The 22,506-nt window shown below is 46.3% G+C and overlaps 1 protein-coding gene and 1 pseudogene across 1 annotated transcript; both read left to right on the top strand.

Annotated features, from left to right (window-relative positions):
- Positions 1-14,212: 14,212 nt before the first annotated feature.
- LOC120639214 lies at positions 14,213-15,866 on the top strand (annotated as a pseudogene).
- A 3,955-nt stretch (positions 15,867-19,821) lies between these two features.
- LOC120639215 lies at positions 19,822-21,444 on the top strand. The gene is made up of 2 exons (XM_039915206.1): positions 19,822-20,406; positions 20,901-21,444. Exons 1-2 carry the CDS (start codon positions 19,984-19,986, stop codon positions 21,021-21,023), a joined length of 546 nt encoding a protein of 181 aa, XP_039771140.1. The 5' UTR covers positions 19,822-19,983; the 3' UTR covers positions 21,024-21,444.
- The last annotated feature ends 1,062 nt before the right edge of the window (positions 21,445-22,506 follow it).

Here is a 22,506-nt window from a genome sequence, read left to right on the forward strand (position 1 = left end):
TACCGCCAAATATCTGCGACCATGTCAAAGAACCCATCTCTAATCAACCAGCCCCTCTCAAATTTGAAGGAAGATTGTCTATTCTGGTGAGTAGAAGAACCGGTGTTTAAGACAAGGGGAGTGTGGTCAGAAATATTTCTATCCCTAGCCTCGACCGTTGACATAGGGTATTTATCTTCCCATTCTGCACTAACAAGTACTCTATCAAGTTTCTCAAAGGTCAGCTCATCTCCTGGACCACCCAAGTGTATTGACCACCCGACATAACGATCTCTTTGAGGTCCAAGGTTTCAATTACCGCATTAAAGAGGTTGGGCCATTTAGTGTCAAAGTTATATGTGCTCTTGTCATCTGGGGTGTCGCATAATATTAAAGTCTCCACCAGTGATATAAGGAAGAGATTCCCGTGAGCAGGTGTGAGCTGTCTCCACTAAAAATGCCTCTTTATTGTTATGTTGTGCCGGTCCATAGACAACATAAAGTGCAAATTTGAAGCCATCAGACTTATCTCTAAGGATGAACTTCCCATAAAAGTCACCCTCATCTATGGCACCAATGTCAAAACAGTTCAGGTCGGCCCCCAAAAGGATGCCTCCTGAACATACTATGCCAAATAAAATCTCGGCCCTCACAAAAGTTTTTAAGAGTAGCCTCTGAGAATTCATCTCTACCTGTCTCTGAAAGAGCAATAAAATTAATTTACTCTTCTTTGACCATCTCTGATAAATATCTGTGTTTAGCCAAGTCTGCAAGACCTCTGCTATTCCAGAAGACTCCTTTCATTGGAGACGAAGCTTAGAGGGGATTCTTGGCTTGTTGGCAGGTTTGCCATTTTTAATCTTAGTGGCAGAAGTGGACTTTTCTTTCTAGGAACAGGAGGATTGAGATCACTGGGACATTCGCAGCACGTTTGACATACAGTTCCTTATGCTTTAGTCCATGGTCGTGGAATCTGGGGCTTCCTACCGTCTCGCATTCCAGTTGCAGAACCTCCAGACTCACAAAGAAAGCACTGAATTTTGAAGCCAACAAGACACATTAGGTTAGATCATAATGCTGATCGTTTATTTGTCTAAAGCGATAAACGGGTAGGCCTGGAAAATTAACGATGACTAGGATGTGTTACACTCCCAAAGATGTGCGAGTGCACATGCACAGAGGCAAAGGATAAATTCGTTTGGTCTTGCACAAGTACATTTTGCATAAATACAATATTATTCAAGTGCAGTGTGCAGATAACGCCACATCCAACTTCAAACGCAATAAGTAGTATGTATTATGTAACATTAATGAAACCAAGAAGCTGCCAAAAAAATTTACATCCTGTTGAATAATCTATTATATTAACAAGTGAGTGTTAAAAGAAGTCAAAAAAAAACCACCACGTTCGTCGAGAGAATCTAGAAATTCTCACATTAATCTAAAAAAGAGAAGAATTTGCACCGTCAGATTTTATGAAGATCTAATGGTCTAAAGTAATAAGAAGAGTTCAAGACAATGTATTCAACATGATAAAAAATCTATTGGAAAGAGATCCACTCGGCCGGAGAAAAGAAGTCTGGCCATGACAAAACAACCTGGCTTGGCTTAACACGATTAATAAAATATTTAATATTCCATATCACGTACGTAAATGTATTTGATACTCTACTCTTGAAAAAAAATGTATTTCATATTCTATAGCAGGTACATGCATGCATGTATTTGGAAAGATACCGATCAATAAATGTAGCTATAGAACTCGGACAAGAAAAAAGTTTCAGCCATGTAAATAAATAGATGGCCAACTAGGAGTGCGACCAGGCACCAGAAGGCACCAGCAGCACACTTGACCGGTGGGCTTTCTTTCTCTGTGCCATGGCTTCGAGGTTGCACTAGGCTCTCGCTGCAAAAACAATTTGTGGTCGTATTTCGCTACTTCAAAAACCTAAGCAAGAGAACAAAACAAATGTTTCAATAAAAAAATAGAATGTTAAGTCAGTTTTAACAAAAACACATATATGACGAATAGTAAAAACAACATAGGCAGACTATGTAAAGCATTTCTGAATCTGAGCTGCTATTAAATAAAGGGAAATTCTTGAGTTTCCCGGTTGCATGACCGCCGGATCCGGCGTGCTGCTGCCACATACTCGCAGCCGAGCGATGCACGTCCTCGACGGACCCGCCATGATGCAGGCGCAGCCTTGCGGGCGAACGCCGCGCAAGCTGGTGCAGCGGCACGACCAGGCGGAAGCAGGCATGCGGCTGGAGGCTCCGTGCCCTGCGTTCTGAGGTGGTGACTGACGCATATCGGCACGGGTCGGTGGTAGAAGGGCCCCAGCGCGCCACCGGCAGGAGGGCTACGACCGAAGCCTCAGTGCACCGAAACCACCTGCATCACTGGCTGCTGCTCCACAGACATTTTACCCTCCAACATTGCCAATACTGCACCCTGAGTCAGGAGCCACTTCAAACATTGACCACTAGAGTAGGATCCACTATCTGGTTGAGCATAATTGGGCATTAATCCATGATATCGTTCACCACATTTAATCTGGGGGCCATAAGGTTGCTCGTATGCTTTTGATCTTCCAATCAGCTCACAATCTGTCTGAAGTACTTCGAGTTCGACAACACTGACCATACTGATTTCAGATGTAAGCATAAGGATGCAAGTGGGTACCCAATGGTGTTTTTTGGGTCAGCTAATTAATTACGATGGCTTGCCACTCTAGTTCATTTCTCCTCTCAAAATATTTACGCAGAATGCCATTCTAGTTCATTTTGTTAATTTTTTGGGTCGACCCAATGACCCAAAATATATCTAACTTGCATCCCAATGTAAGCATGCCAGAAAAACAATAAGTGAAGTGTTGTGAATTCATCAGAGAAGTAGAACTCTAGAAACAATACCAAGTTAACCAATCTAAGTCATCAAATGCAGTTTCTAAGTGATCAGCCTTATGATTAAGAAAACCATGAACTCTGGCAAATACATGTAACACTGCTTTGAGTGTTAGTCCTTCTGCATAAATAAGTGACACCCAAGAAAGCTTCCAGTCATAATATACTAAAAACTGTTTTTTTCACCCTTTTCATACAAAAGATAGCAGTCAAAGTTTCATATCACTGATTAGGTGAGTGTCCAAAACATCATATATTTAAAAACAAAGGGACTATAAGTCTGCAATATACTACCTAGCCCTCCTTGAAATCACCAGGCACCAAAACAATGCTTATGGCTCAGGAAGTCTTCTAGTGGCAACACTATGTGACAACATAGCCCTGGGTATAGTATAAGCTGAGATAACTCGGAAAAAATAAAAAATATTATATTATTGCAAGATTAATTCATGTAGAGAAACCAAATGTGATATGCCAATATTATTGTTGCATACGACTATACGAGATATATATCTATCCTCATAGTGGAGTTTGTAACGCCCTGCCTCGCGGACAGTCCGCTTGAGACCGGCGGACGGTCCGCGACGGCTCTGTTTCACCTGCTCCATGACCGAGGATCGTCGGTCGCCGCCACGTGCCAGCCATCGAGCCTTCCTCGGCCACCCCGTACGCCGCATTGAAGGCGAGCGCCATCCTCCTCACCCACCCACGCCCACTCCCTCACTCTCTCTCTCTCTCTCTCGTCTCAGTCTCCCTCTCCCTCCCGACGCCATGGGCGATGCTTGAGCGCCCTCCCCGTTCGCCGGCTGATTTCGCGAGCTCCCCTCCATGGATTTCAAATCCACCGCACCTAGAGCTCGACCACCTCCCTAGCTTCCTCCTCAACCCCTCAAACCATAGCCACGACCTCCCCCTCGCCGGGAATCCCGGATTTCTCGGCCGCCGGTTGGAGTTTCGCCCAAATTTGACCTCACCGTGGAACTCCATCGCCCGGCCACCATTTCTTTCGTCCAAGGGCTCAAATCGACTGTAAGTGAGCCACTCATGCTCGTGCTCCCCTCGTTCCTCCACGTTCACGTCGTTTCCACGCACGTTCTCCACAAAGTCATTTTGACCGCCACGGGCCGCACGTCGCCGACTAGGTTAGGTTTGATTTCTTCGCATGCATCACCCATGTCGGTGTGCATCTCGTCCAGTAGATGGTGTAGTGCTAGCCTCGCCGTCGGTCGGGCCACCGTCGGCGGGAACGGCGCGCCGCGCTGCCGCGCCGGCATCACTGGTGGCGGCGCGCGGTGTCAAAAGATATGAACTGCGGACGGTCCGCCTAGGAGGGCCGGACAGTCCGCAGGTCAAGTTAGAAGTTGTCCAGAGATGATGTTGTCTCTGGTGTTTTCGTAGAATTGAACTGCGGACGGTCCGCTATTGGAGAGCGGACAGTCTGCCGTAGAGTTCGAGATTTGTCCAGAGACGCTATTGTCTCTGGTGGGTTTCACAGGGTTGAACTGCGGACGGTCCGCTATTGGAGGGCGGACAGTCCGCCGTAGAGTCTAGAATTTTGTCCAGAGATGTTATCGTCTCTGGTGGAATTGGCAGAGTGAACTGCGGACGGTCCGCTAAGGAGGGCCGGACAGTCCTCCGTAGAGTTTAAAATTTGTCCAGAGGCGTCCTTGCCTCTGGTGGTTTTGCGGAGTTGAACCGCAGACGGTCCTCAATTTTGGAGCTAACAGTCCGCCCTATAGTTTTGAAGTTTGTCCAGAGACGTAGTTGGGTCTGGTGGGTCTGTGGAATTTACTGCGGACAGTCCGCCATTTGGGCGCGGACAGTCCGCAAGACATTTTTTTACAGTATAGTTTGAGTTGCACTCAATCATCTCATATGCATTCGTGTAGCATCCGCAGTTGAGGACACCGTGTATGAGGTGATTGTGACACCGCAGGAGTAGCCGGACCAAGCCCAGGAGGAGAGCCGTGAGAACCCGGCCCAAGGCCCGTCTGACCCTAGCTCTGAGCAACAGCCCGAAGGCAAGTCCCGGTACATAACCCTTATTTCAAATTATGCAACATTACATATATATATAGATATCTACTCTTGTGCATTAAAGTCATAGGAATTGACTGGAACCTTTGTAGGGTCGAGATGGCGGACTAGAGGTGGGGTGAATAGTCCTTTCTAAAACTAATTGCGCCGGCTAACCGAAACTTATGCGGAATTGAAACTATTCACTTAGCCAAGACTACACCCCTCTAACTATGACTCTAAGGCACCTCTAAAAAGATCCTACACAAAGCAAATGGAGTGCCAAGCTAGTAAGAGCTCTCCTAACAATTCTAATGCCAAGTCATACAAGCCTAAGCACTAGTACTTCACAAACCAGGGGAGCTCCTACACAATTCTAATGAGCAAAAGCACAAAGCCAAACCTAAGCTCACTAGATGCTCAAGGACAAGGATACACAATCCAAATCCAAGAGCTCAACTTGCTTAGCTACACAATCTAAGCAAGAGCAACTAATTAAGCTACACAAGCTAACTAGTTACACTAGGATCTCTACTTCTAGCTACACAAGCAAGAAGATGATTACCAAGCTACACAAGCTAACTAATCACCAGAGAGCAACTACACAAGCACAAGATATAGATGAATGTAAATACAATGCTTGTGATTTGGAGAATGCAAACCACCGAGAAGAGTAGACAAAATTGACACGGTGATTTTTATCCCGAGGTTCACTTGGTTGCCACCAAGCTAATCCCCGTTGAGACAAGCTCCAAGGTTGCCGCCGATCCTCTTGCTAGTGGTGACTCTCAAGTTACACTCTCCCATGTGGAGTGCTCACACCGAGCTCTAGCACATGATCTGGCCGGACCACTTGTTGCTCTTCACGTCTGGCTCAACTAGGGTTGCTCTTCGCGGCTCCCGCGGGGTGAGCACAATACCCCTCACAATCTCTTCTCCGGAGCACCGCACAATCTTCTTGCGGGCTTCAACGGAGCCTCTTGCCACCAAGCCGTCTAGGAGGTGGCAACCTCCAAGAGTAACAAGCACACCGGCTTGCAACACGATCACCTAGTGCCACTCGATGCAATCTCTCAAAGCAATCGCACTAGAATCGCTCTCTCACTCGATCGGATGATTACTATCAAGTTAGAGTGAGTAGAGGGCTCTCAAGCACTCTCACACATGGACACCAAGTCCCCAAGGTGCTCAACCACCTCAAATGACCGGCCACACCCTCTATTTATAGAGGGAGGCCCCCAAACTAGCCGTTACACTCAGATCCCGTGAAAACAGAGTTTTCGCGGACTGTCCGCCTCACAAAAATCGGACTGTCCGCCATTCAAACCCAACGGCTAGATGTTCAATGATTATGTGTCAGAGTTGACCGTTAGAGCCCCGGGCAGACTGTCCGCGCCCCTGGGGCGGACTGTCCGCGGTTCAAAACTTCGAACCAACCGATTTGCAAACGTCTCTGACTAAATCTGGAAGTTACCGGCGGACTGTCCGCTCCCCAGGGGCGGACTGTCCGCAGTTCAAAAGGTGAGCACACACAGAAACCGCAATGTTTCTGTCCCAGAATTTTCAGTAAGAGGCGGACCGTCCGCCCCCAAAGACCGGACTGTCCGCAGTTCATTTTGGACACCCAAGACAGAACTACAAAGTTTCTGCGCCCGTTTTAGCTTTTAAAGGCGGACCGTCCGCCCCCATGGACCGGACAGTCCGCAGTTCATTTTTGGACCACCAACAGAGCCAAAAACGGTTCTGTTCGAGCTCATCCGAGATAACGGCGGACCGTCCACCCCCCCTTGAGCGGACCGTCCGCAGGTATATTTCCAGCAGAAATGTACCTCGGTAAAACGGTCATAACTCTTAGCTCCGATGTCCAAATTAGGTGATCTTGGACTCTGTGGAAAGCTAATTCAGAGGGCTACACAACCCAACTGAATACTTGATCCAAAACACAATGGATCAAAGCAGTATTCCACTCCAAGAGACCGCCTAATTTCCGGAGAAAACCGAAAAACCTTTCTTGCTTCCCAAAGTTGATCAACATCAACTCCAACTCTTTCTCCTTTGCAAATGTGCCAACACCACCACGTGAACAACACCATGTGCATGTGTGTTAGCATTTCACAATCATTTTCAAAGGATTTTCACTTGATCTCATCACGCCACTCGATCCTAGCAACATCGCAATGTTAGATCGCTCAAGTGGCACTAGATGACCGATATGCAAACAAGTTTGCCCCTCTTGATAGTACGGCCATCTATCCTAAATCCGGTCATGCACTTCTCTACACAACCTTTGACCGGTGAAATGAAATGCCCTACAAGTCATACCTTTGCCTTGCGCATTCCATTTCATCTTCCCAAATGTTGATGCCACACAAGCACCAAACTCCATCAAGCCTTTTGATCATCTTCATGAGTCAACACTTGGCTTGATCTTCCTTGAATGATATGATCCACTCCATATCATTACATGACCTCTTTGGTCCATCGATCTTGACCTTGCTCGCTCTTCACCGTTGCCTTGGTCCATCGGCGGTAAATCTTGCCCAAGCTTCACCGCCTCGCGGTCCCTCGCTTCAAAGCCTTGACTTGCCCTTCTCCATTGCAACCGGTCCATCAAGCCAAGCCTTGTCTTGATCTTCTCCACTTTGGTCACATAACTCCATGTCATGTCTCATATGCAATGAGCTCCTCGATCACACTATATGAGCATAGCATCAACCTTTAGCCATTTCTCCTCCATGGCACACGTTGCTCATACTAGTGTCTTTGTGTGGACTAATCTCCTGTGTATATCAACATAAACACTTATTAGTCCACCTAAGTTGTCACTCAATTACCAAAACCAAATAAGGGCCTTTCAACCTTAGATGCATAACCCTTAGGTACTAGGAGTCGTTTACTAGTATATGTCAGACGATAGACGAGCTATGCTAAATAGGGTTCGGTAGAAGTCGAGTAATTTCTAGTTACTCACGAGATATAGGATATTTTAAGTTTTCATATATGAGATACTAATCTTGGAATGAAAAGAAAGACAGAACTTGAGACCGGGCGGGAAAAGTGTAGCTCCGTCTGTGTTGGTTAAGGACCGTACCGTTGTTGGCCATGCTGATCATGTTTGAATTGTACTAACCTCATACCGGGAGTAGGAGGTAGTCGAAACCGGTAAGCCGAGTACTGCCTTGCTTCGAAAGTATAGAACTTCTACCCACCCCTTAGGGCGAGTCGAGTGGCCGCGGAGAATTGGGATGCATGAATTTACTTTTGGTGGTCTCTCGTAGGGCTCGGCTGACTATATGCAGGTGGGGCGGTTCTGTAGTTCGCGGCAGGGAGGGGAAAGGTTGGTACGTGGAGTCCGACGGGGCTTTTGCGTAACGTGTTGGTTAGGTCCACCTTGCAAGGTTAAATCGAATTGATTCGTCGTCAGTCGCTCTCGGACATGGGCACCTTGATCAACTGCGTCACATCGTAGAAATGAGATGAAATATGAATGATATATGGTTATGATTACTGGTAATGTTATTATATGCTTTACCACGTTTGCTCTAGATATGCCAATATTAGATGATGGTTAAGATATATATAGAATCATGAGCTAAAATATGGAAATAAGGATTCACTTTAGTTACTTTTTCCGCAAAACTAACTACCAGCCAAAAAGCTTGCATGTCTAGGTAAGTGGGCTAAGTTATATCCACTGGTCGGGTAAGTCTTACTGAGTATTAGTTGCCCAGGGCTTTTGTTGATATATTATTTTCAGGGCATACAGATGTAGACTTCTGTCCCTGTTGTGTCAAATTCATCCGGCGGGACGCAGAAGGATGGGAAGTTGTGGACCTAGACGTTTAGATAGGGAACTACCTGGTGTACACTTGTGGTAGTTGCTGGCCCTTTCCTCTACTCGAACCTTAGTTTCGGAAATGTAAGGTTTGTAAATTATGTATGTATTAAAATTTGGTTTGTAAAACTTATGGCAAGGTCTTGTGTACATTGCTGTATTTTCAATTATATGTCGTGCTTGTACCATCTGCGCTCACCTTCGCGTGAGACTATCGGTGTCGTTTCGATCGGGACGTGGGTTGAGAAAGGGTCGCCAAATTAAACCATTAAGCTAATACGCCCGATGTGTTCAAATGACGGCCATTACGCTTAATTTATAGTTTTAATTTGGCGGTTCCGACATAGAGTTAACAAATAAATGTATTGAACATTGATTCAATTGCAGAACAAGTAAAGATTCTCACCTGGTTTTTTGGACTGTATTGCATATGAACTTGAGGAGGCGGACAATTGTTCCCATCCGGAGGTACGGTGACTATTCTTCACCAGGCGATTGAGGTGGGATGCTAGTGTAGCATTCTGTGTGTGCACACCATCAGAGAGGACCAAATGGAACTTCTCAAGCCTTCCCTGCCCTGATCTCATCACACTGACCACCTGCATCACAGGCTGCTGGAACATCTCCACCACGCCCCTTGTCAAAAGTTGTTTCAAGCCTTGCCCAGCAGAATAGGCTCCAGAGTTCAGGTTGGAAGAACTGGATGATTCCGAACTGGGCGCTAATTGAGGATTCAATTCTTCATGCCTTCCTTCCCAGTGGGTGGGCTGATACAGTTTGGGATTCCCTATTGTCACCCATTCAGTCTGCAGCACTTCAAGTTCTTTTGGGATGATGAGCCTGAATTCCAAATATAGCATATGAAAACGTAAATAACAGAGGATGGTGAGTTCATTGAATTGGCAATGCTCAATAAATAAAACCGAAAATCTAAAGAATATGCGCCTCCAATAATGTTGTTACCTTGTTAATTAGCTTTGGAGAAATCCATGATTATAGGAATAAACTAGTTTTTACACAAGGTCCATCTTGTGAGCAATGATAAGAAGGAAATGGTAGAGGGAAATTGACCATAAAGCTGCCTCAGTTGTTACCACATGGGCATGACATCTCAAAAATCACTTTCCACCAATATGGTTACTATGATATTGTAGAAAGAGCAGGCCCAAAGTTTGACCATGCATACGAACCAAATTATTGAAAACAATAATTGAAGTCACCACATAATAAACAGGAACGGAAAAGAAATGCCGGCAAGTATTTTACTTAAAAGTTGGATGACATGATGTAAACTTTCTACAAGCCTAGTACAACCCCAAGACAGAACTACATAAACTTTGCCTACACCAACCAGGACTAATGACAACATGAAGCGTCAAACCCAATTGAAAACAGAAGGAGATGTCACGAGCTAGTCAACAAGGGAGTGAATAAAATCAAACACTAAACAGCCATAATCAATTAGACGGTCCTCATTAGAGCAATTTACGCCCTGCAACTTATTACGGCACAGAAGTATCTAGCTACCAGATGTACCACATCAACTGTTTGTTCCGCTGAAAATCAATACCAGAGTGTTACTGCTTGAGAAGGGCAACAGACCAAATGACCATTGCGAATCACAAACTACCTTTGCCGCTAGAAGCACAATGTTTATCATCGCAGTGTCGTAATGCTACCAGGATTCGAAAGCAAGGAACCCTAATAACATCCCCCACGCAACTTTCAAACAAAAGAACTACTCTTGCTCGAGGCGGCTACTTTTTTTTTCTCGAACACGCAGGAGAGCTGCGTATCATTGTATTAAGAGAGAAAGAGTAGTCCAATTACAAAATACATTCCACACCTTGGACCATAGTGTGGAATGTTCATATATAGAAAAAGGCTATTACAAAGCCACACACATGTTTAGGACCAGACCACAAGCACCCCCAAAATTAGGCCTGCACCACCCCCAACTCGAGGCTAAGAGCAGTAAGCCTCTTAGCTCCTGAGAGTTGCCAAAGGTACGGTGGGATTCCTCTTTAAAGGCTTGCACAGCTACCTGCAGGTTTGGAGACGCCCCCTCGAAAACACAAGCATTCCTATGCTTCCATAGGGTCCAGGCTCCAAGGATGCACAAAGAGTTAAATCCCTTCCTGTGTTGTTTCTGAAGTTTCCTCACAACCTTTTTCCACCAGTCAGCAAAGACAACACTCCTAGTGGGCGTCAGTCGAGCCAGGTTTAGGGGCTGCAGGATGGCAAACCAAAATTGTCTAGCAAAAACATAGGAAGTTAAGATGTGCTGAATGTTTTCCTCATCCTGATCACAAAGAGGGCAGCGCTCGGGATGAGGAAGGCCTCTTTTTTGTAAACGATTTGCCAACCAACAGCGATTCCGAATGGCCAACCAAATAAATGTTTTGCATTTCCCGGGCGCCCAAGTCTTCCACACTTTCTTCCAAGGTTCGAAGGTGATGGCCCCGACAAAAAAAATTTTATAGGCTGATCTTGTTGAGAATACCCCTAAGGCGTCCAGTTTCCACCGATGGATATCTTCTGTGTCAGTCAGGTTAACGCCCACCAAAATGTCCCAAAGCTCAAGGTATTCCGCTAAGCCAAACCATCCGAGAGCTCCTTTTATATCTGTTACCCAAGCATTCCCCTGCAAAGCCTCAAACACTGATCTCTTTTTTTATTTTCAGAGGTACACAACGGACAACATTAGGGGCTAGCTCCTCAAGACATCTGCCATGCATCCAACGATCAGTCCAAAAACAGGTGTTCTTTCCATTACCCACCGTAGATTCGATAGCTATAGCAAACATAGCTGTTGCGTTGGAGTATACTGGAATTTGTAGACCCGCCCAAGGCCGATCAGCTCCGGTCTTCTCAAGCCAAAGCCATCTCGTTTGTAATGCCCATCCCATGATCTCAAGGTTGTGAATGCCCAGTCCCCCTAGATCGATAGGTCTCATAACCTTTTCCCAGGCTACTAAACAATTGCCTCCATTTGCCTGTTTCCTGCCCGTCCAAAGAAATCCTCTTCTTATTTTATCAAGAGATCGCAGGAACCACTTGGGAACTTTTATGGCGACCAGCAAATGGGTGGGAATTGCTGTGAGCACGAAGCGTACAAGCACTGTTCGACCAGCCAAGGTTAGCAAAGATGCTTTCCACCCCGGCAATTTGTTAGCTATTTTCTCAATCCAGGTAAGCAAGTCTCCTCTTCTCAGCTTCTTTTCAGAAATAGGCAGACCCAAATAGGTAGTGGGGAAACTAGAAGTATTGCACAGTAAAGTGTTGTTTACTTCCTCCACAATTCCCTCACCACATTGTATGGGTATCACACAGCTCTTCTGCAAATTAGTTTGCAACCCTGAGGCTTCTCCAAAAATTTGCAGGATATCTTTTGTGAGCTGGAGATCTTCACCATTCGAACTGATAAAGAGTGCCACATCGTCAGCATAAAGAGAGAATCTCTGCCCATTGGAATGCAAGGGTGATAGCAGTCCTTCAGCATCAGCCTTGATAAACAAACTGTTTAGAACGTCCATGACTAAGATAAATAGCATCGGGGAGAGAGGGTCCCCTTGGCGCAGCCCACGTTGATGGAAGATAGGCTGCCCTGGTTCACCGTTAAGCATAATTCGAGTAGAGGCTGTCTGCAATAAATTGGAGATGATGGCTCGCCAGACAGGACCAAAACCCAAATGTGACAAAATTTCTAACAAGAATGACCAATCCACTGAGTCAAAAGCCTTGGAAATATCTAGTTTCAGGAAGAGGCTCGAGATCTTATGGTGATGGAGTACCTTAATAGTCTGCTGAACTAACATGAAGTTGTCGTGTATGCACCTGCCCCTGATGAAAGCACTCTGATTGGTTGCGACCAAATCATTTAGCAGAGGGGCCAAACGGCTTGCCAGTAGCTTGGTAACCAGCTTTGCAAAGCTGTGAACTAGACTAATCGGGCGGAAGTCCTTTGCTTCAAGTGCCTCCGCCTTCTTGGGGATTAGAGTTAGGTAAGCTGAGTTCAGTAACTCTAAATTCCTCAAATCACCTTGATGTAGTGACACCAAAGCTGCCAATATATCACCTTTAATAATCTGCCAGCAGGATTTGTAAAAACGCCCAGTGAAACCATCTGGTCCTGGAGCCCGATCATTCGGCAGAGCTTTGATGGTAGCCCACACTTCATCCTCAGAGAAAGGAACATCCAGAATGGAAAGATCAATCCCAGCGCGATGGAACGCATCCAAGTCCAATGATGCAGTTCTTGATCTAGCCTGTCCCAGAATTCCCTCAAAATGCTCAAGAAGAATCTGGTGTTTGTCCTCTTGACCCGCGGCCACCCGATCTTCCACCACCAGTTTGGGAATGAAGTTTTTACGCTTCCGGAAGCTAGCCTGTTTATGAAAGAAGGATGTGTTGGCATCAGATTCTTTCAGATGGCGTACTCGGGATCGAAGACGAGCGATTGTTCTTTCTATCGATGACAGGACCAAACAATGCTTCTTCAGGTTGCGTCTCAGCCAGTACTCCTCAGCAGACAGCTCACGGTGGTCTTGAGCCAATTCAAGATTATGGAGAATATGACGAGCCAGAGCAAGCTGTGAATTTATGTTCCCGACCTTTTTTTGGCTCCAGGATTGTAGTGCCTTAGCAAGTCTTTTCAGTTTAATTGAAATTCTCAGGAGGGGAGAGCAATCCTGAACGGGTCCCTCCCAGGAGCGCTGCACGGTTTCAAGGAATCCATCCAATTTTGTCCAAAAGCTCTCAAAATGAAACCTTTTCTTTCCAAAGAAGCCTTCTCTGAGGCCCAAAACCAGCGGGCAGTGATCAGACATTTCAGTGGCAAGAGTTTGCAGCATATTATCAGTGTAGATGTCTTCCCGGTCATTGGTACACAACACACGATCCAGTTTGACGAGCGTCGGTGAATCCCTTTCATTGGACCAGGTGTATCTTCTCCCTAGGAGAGGAATTTCTTTCAGTTCGAAAGTGCCTTAGTGAGTTCTGCGAACACTTTTCTAGCTCCACCCTAACTGACAGCACTTGAATCAGTCCTTCAGACAAAAGAAAAAAGTAAAGCGATTTTTCTTTGCGTGTGCAGTTTATCTAAAGAAAAGACACTCCGAATGATCATATTTTTTTTGTCAAACATTTCCTTTCGCTAGGCTCGTCCTTTCTCCAAGGACGTAACACAAGTACACAACCCATGTCTCCAGTTCGCTGTCAATCTCGTCCCCGAGATTTGATTTACGAGGAGCCTATCAGGCGAGAGATCGATGCCACGGAAGCAGAAATTCTAGCCGCGTAACGTACAGTACGGGGGCAGAGCGACCTGCGTCCACGCGGGCAAAACTCCGTCGAACCCCACGCTGCGAGCTCGGCTTGACCTGAAGATGGCGACGACCTGCAACCAACAAACCAATGCAGCGGCCTATAAAAGGGCTCCTCCCCTGCCACTTCGCAAGCACCACCAACGACCACCAGCCGAACCTTCCTAGCTTGATCATCCTTCTCCAGCCTCCCTCTCCCCTCCCCCGTTTCCGCCTCGCCCTGAGCCAGGTCCCTGGCCCTGATCGACGAGTTCCGGTCCATGGCGCTGGACTTCCTCCGGCCAGGCGTCCCCGGCAGGCAGCCGGTCGGCGACCGCCGCACGGCGAGGTCGGCCATCTTCATCGGCGTCGCCAACGGCCTCCTCTCGCCGCCCCACCTGCGGCGCCGACCGCCCGTGCGACGGCGACGACGACGTGGAGCAGAGGTACTACCTGCTCGCCAACTTCGTTCTCGCCGTGCTCGGCGTGGCGCTCCTGGTCGTGGACATGGCGCCCTCGCTGGCGCTGGCCCGCTCGCCGCGGTGGCCACCGGCGGTCCGCTGGATGGTCTGGCTCACCAAGGTCCTGGCCTGCGGCGCGCTCCAGCTTGGCGTCAACGTCCTGTACTTTTGTCTTAAGATGTTGTGCGCTAGGTTGAGGCTCATCTTCGCCATTGTTAATTTCGACTAGCAAGGGACCTCTCGCCATTATATATTTTCTCAAACCTAGTTCATTTCAATCTTTTTCCCTGTCTAATCTTTTTTTTTTTTGCGGGTATCGATATCCCTGTCTAAACTTGTGCACTCTCAATTCTTTTTTCTTGTAGTTATAATTGAAGTCAGGTGTTTAAACTCACAATGGTGTAGTGCAGTGCACAATCGTTTTGATTGCTTGTTTCAGGAACAAATATTAATGGTTTGCTTTCTAAAATGTTTGTCAGCCGTTGCTATTGATAATGTGTGTTCACAGTACGTTTGATCAGATACGGTTTTTTGTGCAGTAAGAAGCAGCAAACTGAGAGGAACAACTATAGCATTGAGCAGCACATTGCTATCGGAAATAGTGCCAGGTGTTAGAGGTGTCAAGGGCATATTGGGCCTTAGCCCATTAGGGTTAATTAGTCGCTTGCTTAGGGGTCAAGTAAATCTCTCTATAAGGAGCAGAGATGTATCAATCTAATCAAACAAGAGATTAGAAGGAAATTCCTTCTCTCTTGCCGACCGTGGGCGAAGCCCCGCGGTCGGCGTTCCCAGCACCCCCCAACCCTAGCCGCCGCTCTCTCGCCCTCGCAGCCTCCTCCTGTGAACAGTTCCCGCGGTACTGTAGCACCGCGGGTACTGTAGTGCGCCACCGCCGCTCCCTCACGATCTCAATCCCAACAACAGTCATAACAATCTGGTATCAGCTATGTCAGGCGACGACAAGTCTGAGCCACCGCCGCCGCCGCCAACCATGGAGGGTCTGGCCGCCCTGATGACCAAGCTGCTGAGCAGCATGGGCGACATGGAGGCCCGCCTGACCTTGTTGGAGTCAAGGTTCTCGGCCGCCTTCCCATCGTTCACCGCCCCTAGCCCCGTGCCTCCACAGCAGCACGGCGATGGCATCTTCTACGGGGGCGTAGATGGCACCCAGGCAGCGGCGCCGCCGCTGCCGGTTGCAGCGCGCTGCTGGCATCCAGTCGTCCCTGCAGTAGTAGCCTTGCCACAGCTCGGGAAGAAGAAGACATTTGCATGGGAGGATGCCTGCCATGTGTTTGCAGCGGTGCGGCTGCAGGCTGCAGCACGCGGCCTCCTAGCGCGGCGTCGGCTGCAAAAGATGCACTTGGAGATGCAAGAGGCAGCTTTGACAGCGATCGACCTCGGTAATTGGGGGCGCGACCTCGGCAAATGGGGACGCGACCTTGTCCCGTCGAAAGGCCACCAGCGCTCGCGCCAACTCGCCGTTGTCTTCAAGCGCGCGCTAGGTAGCGAACTCTAATTCTACAGCAGCGATAAGGGAGGCGCTTCCCTCCTTGTCATCGGCGGAGGCACATCGCCTAGCGCCATCACGTTCCGTCACCGGCCGCCACGAGGATGTCTCCGCTGGTTGCTGTTGCGACTAATTTCCGGTGGCGATACCTGTCCTCCCCTCTCGTTCCGATGGTCTCCATGGGATTCAGGCGGCTACTTACGTGCAGGTCCAGCACAAAGGAGGGTGTCCGCCGTATCTTCAAGAGTCAAAAATAAAGAATTGCAGTTTATTTAAAATAAGCCGAGATGTAAAAGACTTGTTCTTAGGTTTTCGGTTTGCGTCTAGTGGAGTCATTGTTAGCGTCATCGTTAGGTTGCAGCTCGAGGACGAGCTGCATGTCTAGGTGGGGTGTAGTTTTAGAGGAGTCAAGGGCCTATTGGGAATTAGCTCATTAGGGTTAATTAGTCGCTTGCTTAGGGGTCAAGTGAACCTCTCTATATAAGGAGAGGAGATGTATCAAATCTAATCAAGTAAGAGATTAGAAGAAAATCACATCTCTCTTGCCGGCCGTGGGCAAAGCCCCGCGGCCGGCGTTCCCAGCGCCCCCAACCCTAGCCGCCGCTCTCTCTCCCTCGCAGCCCTCCTCTGTGAACAGTTCCTGTGGTACTGTAGCGCACCACCGCCGCTCCCTCACAATCTCAATCTCAACAACAGCCATAACACCAGGTATGTCGTCCAAATGCACACCCTTCACAAAGACTCGCTGGAAATTAGTTGAGGCTTAAGGTTAAACTGATCAGAATAGAAGATTTATTAACCTGCACTTTTAAGCTAAGTCTTCTGCAGAACAGAAGCATTGGACGCCGTCGGAGAGCACCATGCGGTGGGTCTCCGTACTCGGGCGGCTGAGGCAGCCCATCGAGCCCGACCGGCGGCTCGGCCACCCACGACACGTCCACAGGAGAAATTTCCACATCTTGGCCGCAATGGTCGCCACCGCCCCACGCGTCAGGAGTGCCTCGTCCATGGTAGGGGAAGAGATAGATCGAGATGGTAGGACGCTAGGGTTTGGGGGAGGCGAAGGGAGCGGCGGCACGCTGCAGCCTGCAGGAATGAACAACGGACAGCCTGCCAGTTTGCTTGCCAACAAAAAGACGGCCCATGAAGCATGGACGCCCACTATCAAGTGAGCTGATGCGCATGGCGCTAGGTTCATTTATTTATTTATTTTAATTTATATCTAGTTTATTTTTTATTTTTGAATCCTTATACGTATTGCAGGTGTGCGCGCGCGCGCGTTTTTGCCACTCATGTGCGGTTTACAATTTATAATATATTGATTCAATGATCTGCGGAACCTAATTCAAAGATCTGCAAATGCACACCGAATAATTTGAACACTATGTAAACGCACTAAACAAATTTGAGAGGACTAGTTCAACAAAAACGCTAAACCTAACTAAAAATTTGCAAATCGCCTTGGACATTTCGTATGTGATTTTATTGAAATTGTACTTGCTAGAGCGTCTGATAATAAAGAGATATGTACTCTATTTACATCTAACATATATATTAGGCAAAATAGACATTTTGGTCCTTTAACTTCACTCCAAGAGTCAAGTTTATCTCTCAACTTTTTAAAAAATCAATCTAGTCCCCCAACTTTTGTTTTCAGGATAAATTTATCCTTATATTAATGTAATGCTCCATAATACCATGAGACTAACATGAAAAGTCCTATTTACCCTTGGCTATTTCTTCTCCTTCACATTTTGCATTCTGAGCAGTGCTGCGGAAAGTTGATCAACATGTGCATCGTGTTCTTTTGTGATCTGGACTAAATGAAAGGGCACTTTAATAAATACGAGACAACAAGCTAGGAGAAACAATGACAGACCTATTATGTAGTATCATTAGTCAATTATAGCAATACAATAATGGAAATTGAGAATGAGAAGAATGAGCCAGGGGTAAAAATGACTTTTCACATCAGTCTCATGTTAGTAGAAAGAGGCACATTAGCACAGGGATAAATTTGAACCAAAAATAGAAGTTGAGGGACCAACTTGACCCTTAGAGCAAAGTTGAGGGACTAAGATGCCTATTTTGCCTATATATTACTAAACTCTAAATTTCGGTTGCTATATTTCCCCCATTCGTTTTAGTGGGCAGATTATGATTTTGGAAAGGCAAAATAGCTATTTTAGTCCTTCAACTTTGATCTGAGAGTCAAGTTCATCCTTGAACTTTCAGATAGATCAATATAGTCCCTCAACTTTTATTTTTGAGTCTGACTCGTCCTTGTGTTGATATCATACTCCATAATAACATGAGATTTATGCAAAAAGTTCTTTCTACCCTTAGCCCCTTCCTGTAACGTCCCGCCTCCCCGAGGCCGGGCCCGCTTACATCTGACAGCTTTTTAGGACATAGACTGTCCTCACAGATTAACACGTCTTTTTTACACACTTTGTCCTCACTCGTGCGCACCCGGGAATAACTTCTCGATCGGTCACCCATCTCCAAATTGCTCCTATTAATCCTATTAAGCCCTGAGACGGAGTGTCACATATTCACTCCCTTAAGAGACCGACGTCCCCGTCGGTCAATCCCAAGCCAGGAACGTCCTCTCTTGGCCACGTCCCATACGTCCAGTGCCAACGGCCCATGTGCCACGTCCAGTGTCAACGGTCCCTGTGCCACGTCCGTGCGTCCAGTGCCAACGGCGCATCCTAGATGCCCGCGCACTGACCCGCCACGCGCCCGTCCACATGCCCGCGCACATACACTCGTACATGCCCGTGAAACCACGAGAGTCGGCTCTGATATCATTCGGTAACGTCCCGCCTCCCCGAGGCCGGGCCCGCTTACATCTGACAGTTTTTTAGGACATAGGCTGCCCTCACATATCAACACATATCTTTTCTGCACACTTTGTCCTCACTCGTGCGCACCCAGAAATAACTTCTCGGTCGGTCACCCATCCCCAAATTGCTCCGAGCCAAGCACGCTTAACCTCGGAGTTCTTTGGAGACCGGCTTCCGAAAAAGAAGTTGCAACTTGTTGGTATGAGTATGCTATTAATCCTATTAAGCCCAGGGCCGGGGTGTCACACTTCCCCACCTAAATCCTGCAATGTTTTATTTAGCTATAAAATTTTGTGAAGTGTTTAATTTGAAACATAAAATTTTATTTACCCATGCATCACATTGTATTGCAAAGCAAATTGTTGCATAACTCTGTTTCATCATATAAAATGCTATGGAATTTTAAGCGAAGAATGATAAATAGTGAAATTGAGGGGGATAAAAATTAAAGGTAAAACAGACTTTTTTACATTTCTCTCTTGCTGTTATGGAGCATAATACCTTTATAGGGACAAGTTTGACCCCAAAATGAAAGTTGAGGGATTATGTTGGCCTATCTGAAAGCTGAGGGATAAACTTGACCTTTAGAATAAAGTTGAGAGACCAAAATGCCTATTTTGCCATTTGGAAAAGGCCTCTAGAATTATACTTTGATCATCAATTTTTATTTACAATACATCTCATTTATTGCTAGAAACATCAGTATCATATTAAAAGATATTTGAAATATGAATATATTCATGCACATGACTTAATTAATTGTTCATAAAAAAATTTAAAGTTTGACTTTTAAAAAATATATTCAGAAACGAACCGGGCACTGCACTCGGACTCTCAGAATCAGCAAACGACTAGGTATACGGGAAAGCCATTGACCTGAGTACGCACTTGAATATTTCTAGTACACGCATAGTAGTTGAGACTTGAGAGCGAGATGCATGGCACAGGGAGTACAGAACAGGTCCACCGTGTTAAAAAATATAACAAAATAACCGTGTGTTAAGAAAGGCTACAGGAGTACGGGCACAAATCCACCGTGTCTCGCGCTACGCCTAGGAGGACCCCACGCGGACAAAAGCCCGTCGTCCGTCGATCCCCACGCTGCAAGCTCGAGCTGACCCCTCCCATGGCGACGACTTCGACTGACGAACTGCTCGTGATAAAACGGCTCACGATCGAACAGCCAATCGAACATTCTCCGATTACTCTGCACCGCGTCCATTCCCCTCGATCTCGCTTCATCTCGATCGGCCTGCTGCTGACCCGATCCCGCTCCATGGCTCTGATCAACCTCCTCCGGGTCTGGCCGGGGCCGCCGGCAGAGCAGCCGGTCCGGGACCTCCGAGCGGCCAAGTCGGCCATCCTCGTGGGCGTCCTCAACGGCGTCAGCTTCTCCTCGCCGTCCGACCTGCACCGCTGCCTCTGCTGCGACGGCGGCGCCGGGAACGCGGAGCGGCGGTATGACCACCTCTGCCAGCTCGCCGGCTTCGCGACGGCCGTGCTCGGAGTGGCCCTCCTCGTCGCGGACATGGCGTTCTCGGCGGCGACGGTGTTCGGCTCGCCCCTGCTGCCTCCTGTGCTGCGGTGGATTATAAAATCGCGGGCTAAGACGTTTAGCGGAAGCCCTTCCAAAAAGCTAAGAGAGCTATAGCGAAAGCTATAGCGGAGCTATCCATTTAGCGGTTTGCAAAAAAATATGCATAATGTGGCCAATAACATAAGTAATGCAACCAATTTCAGCAAATTTTTCATAGACATACGTCCATAATACATATAAAATTAGAAGCATCATTGGTCTAACATTCTAAAATAGATTCAACACGTCTCTTGACTGCCTAACTGTGCCCGTGATGCTTTGTCTATGGTCCACCCTAGTTATATTGATTCTTTATTTCTTTTGGCTACATCTTTAGCGGAAGTAGCGGACATTTATTATCACTAAATCCTGTAAAAAACCCCTATAGCGGACATAGCGGACAAATATTGCATAGCGTAGCGGGAGATCTCTTAAAAAGCTAATAGCGGACAATAGCGAGCTATTAGCGGGCTATTTTGTACCTTGGGTGGATGGTCTGGCTCACCAAGGTCTTGACCGGCGGCACGCTCCAGTTCGGCCTCAGCGTCCTCCATTTCTGCCTTCGGATGATGTTCGCCAGATTCACCTGACTGGCTGACAACTTTCACCCCCTTTTTTTTTCTTACCGAACCTTATTCATTTCATTTTTTGGGTAAAAGAAAGATTTCATTTTTTTCTATCTAACCTTATGTACTTTCTTTTTTTAAAAAAAAATCTAATACCAGATTTCTAAATAAGAGTAATACTTGAAGAACAATTGTTGCCTTGCAAGAAAGCCCCGGGCGGAGCTGCCCTTTGTTGTCGGGGTCGGCAGACTCCGATAGATTTGTGTATCAAAGATACACCCCGGTATGCACCACATAAGACCCTGGTGCTATTTTTATCTGACTTCGCCCCTGCACCGCCCCGTTGATAATGTTCTTTCTGTATGTGTCCCATATTCGTTAGAGGGCTCTATCTTCAACACATTCTTGCGCTTGTATTTGGCTGCTAGATATCAGGAAAGATTAAAAAGAGAGAATAAATAAATAATCAGATACAAAAGATTAAAAAGAAGATATAGAAAAATAAAAATGCAAGGAAAGAAATAGGAAAGAGAAAAAGAACCAGAGATGTACACATAATAAAAAAACAAATAGAAGAGAAAAATATTGTCACCAAAAAGAACAAAATAGTCAAAAGAATAAAAAAAAAGAAACGAAAAGAACAAAAAACAAAGAAAAGTAAGAAAACAAGATACCTTTTCTTCCCAATAGGAAACATGCTGGACGTGGATGGAGTTTGGCCTTGAACCGGCGTATATGGCCTGATCAATATTGCAGACTCCAGTGCAGGCATCTATATGCAGGCTGCATATAGATGCTATTGGGCCGTGCGCATAGAGTGGAGATGTGATAGAGTGGAGATTTGTAGCGTCGCATGACAGGATGCTAAGCAACTGCGTCACTGCGTGGACCATATGTAGCTACTTTTTTTTTGGGAAAATGTGTAATTTTCATCTTCAAGTATTACAAAAGTGTGGTAGTATCCCTCCTGTTTCATTTGGGGCAAATCAACCCTTTAACTAAATAAACTGGTGCATTTATCATCCTACCTTAGTTTAACAATGGTCCAGTGCAATCTAATGGTGATTTACCACGCAAACATTTGACTAATCTCCGGTTAGCAATGTTATATGCTAAGTTAAAGGTACGAAGTCTAAAAATTAGTAAATCCTCTAAATTGAGTGCCCCATAAAAATTTTATCCGAAAAATTAACTTAACTGATACACTTCGAATTATTATAATGATTAGCTTAACATTAGACGTGGCCACAATTAGTAAGATAATTACATGACCAAAATCAATATTATGACACTAAACAATTGTTAAATTAAGATGGGGATGATAAATTTACGATTTTAGTTAATTAAGGGGTTGATTTGCACCAAATAAAATATGAGGTATGAATGTCGCACTTTTGCAATACTTAAGGGATGAAAATACACTTTTTTCTTTTTTTTAGGGGTACCATGTGTAACTACGTGAAGTTTTCTTAGAGAGAAAATTTGGAACTGGTGGTTAGATGGGCCT

Source organism: Panicum virgatum, chromosome 6K, assembly GCF_016808335.1.
Source record: "Panicum virgatum strain AP13 chromosome 6K, P.virgatum_v5, whole genome shotgun sequence".
NCBI classification, from domain to species: domain Eukaryota; kingdom Viridiplantae; phylum Streptophyta; class Magnoliopsida; order Poales; family Poaceae; genus Panicum; species Panicum virgatum.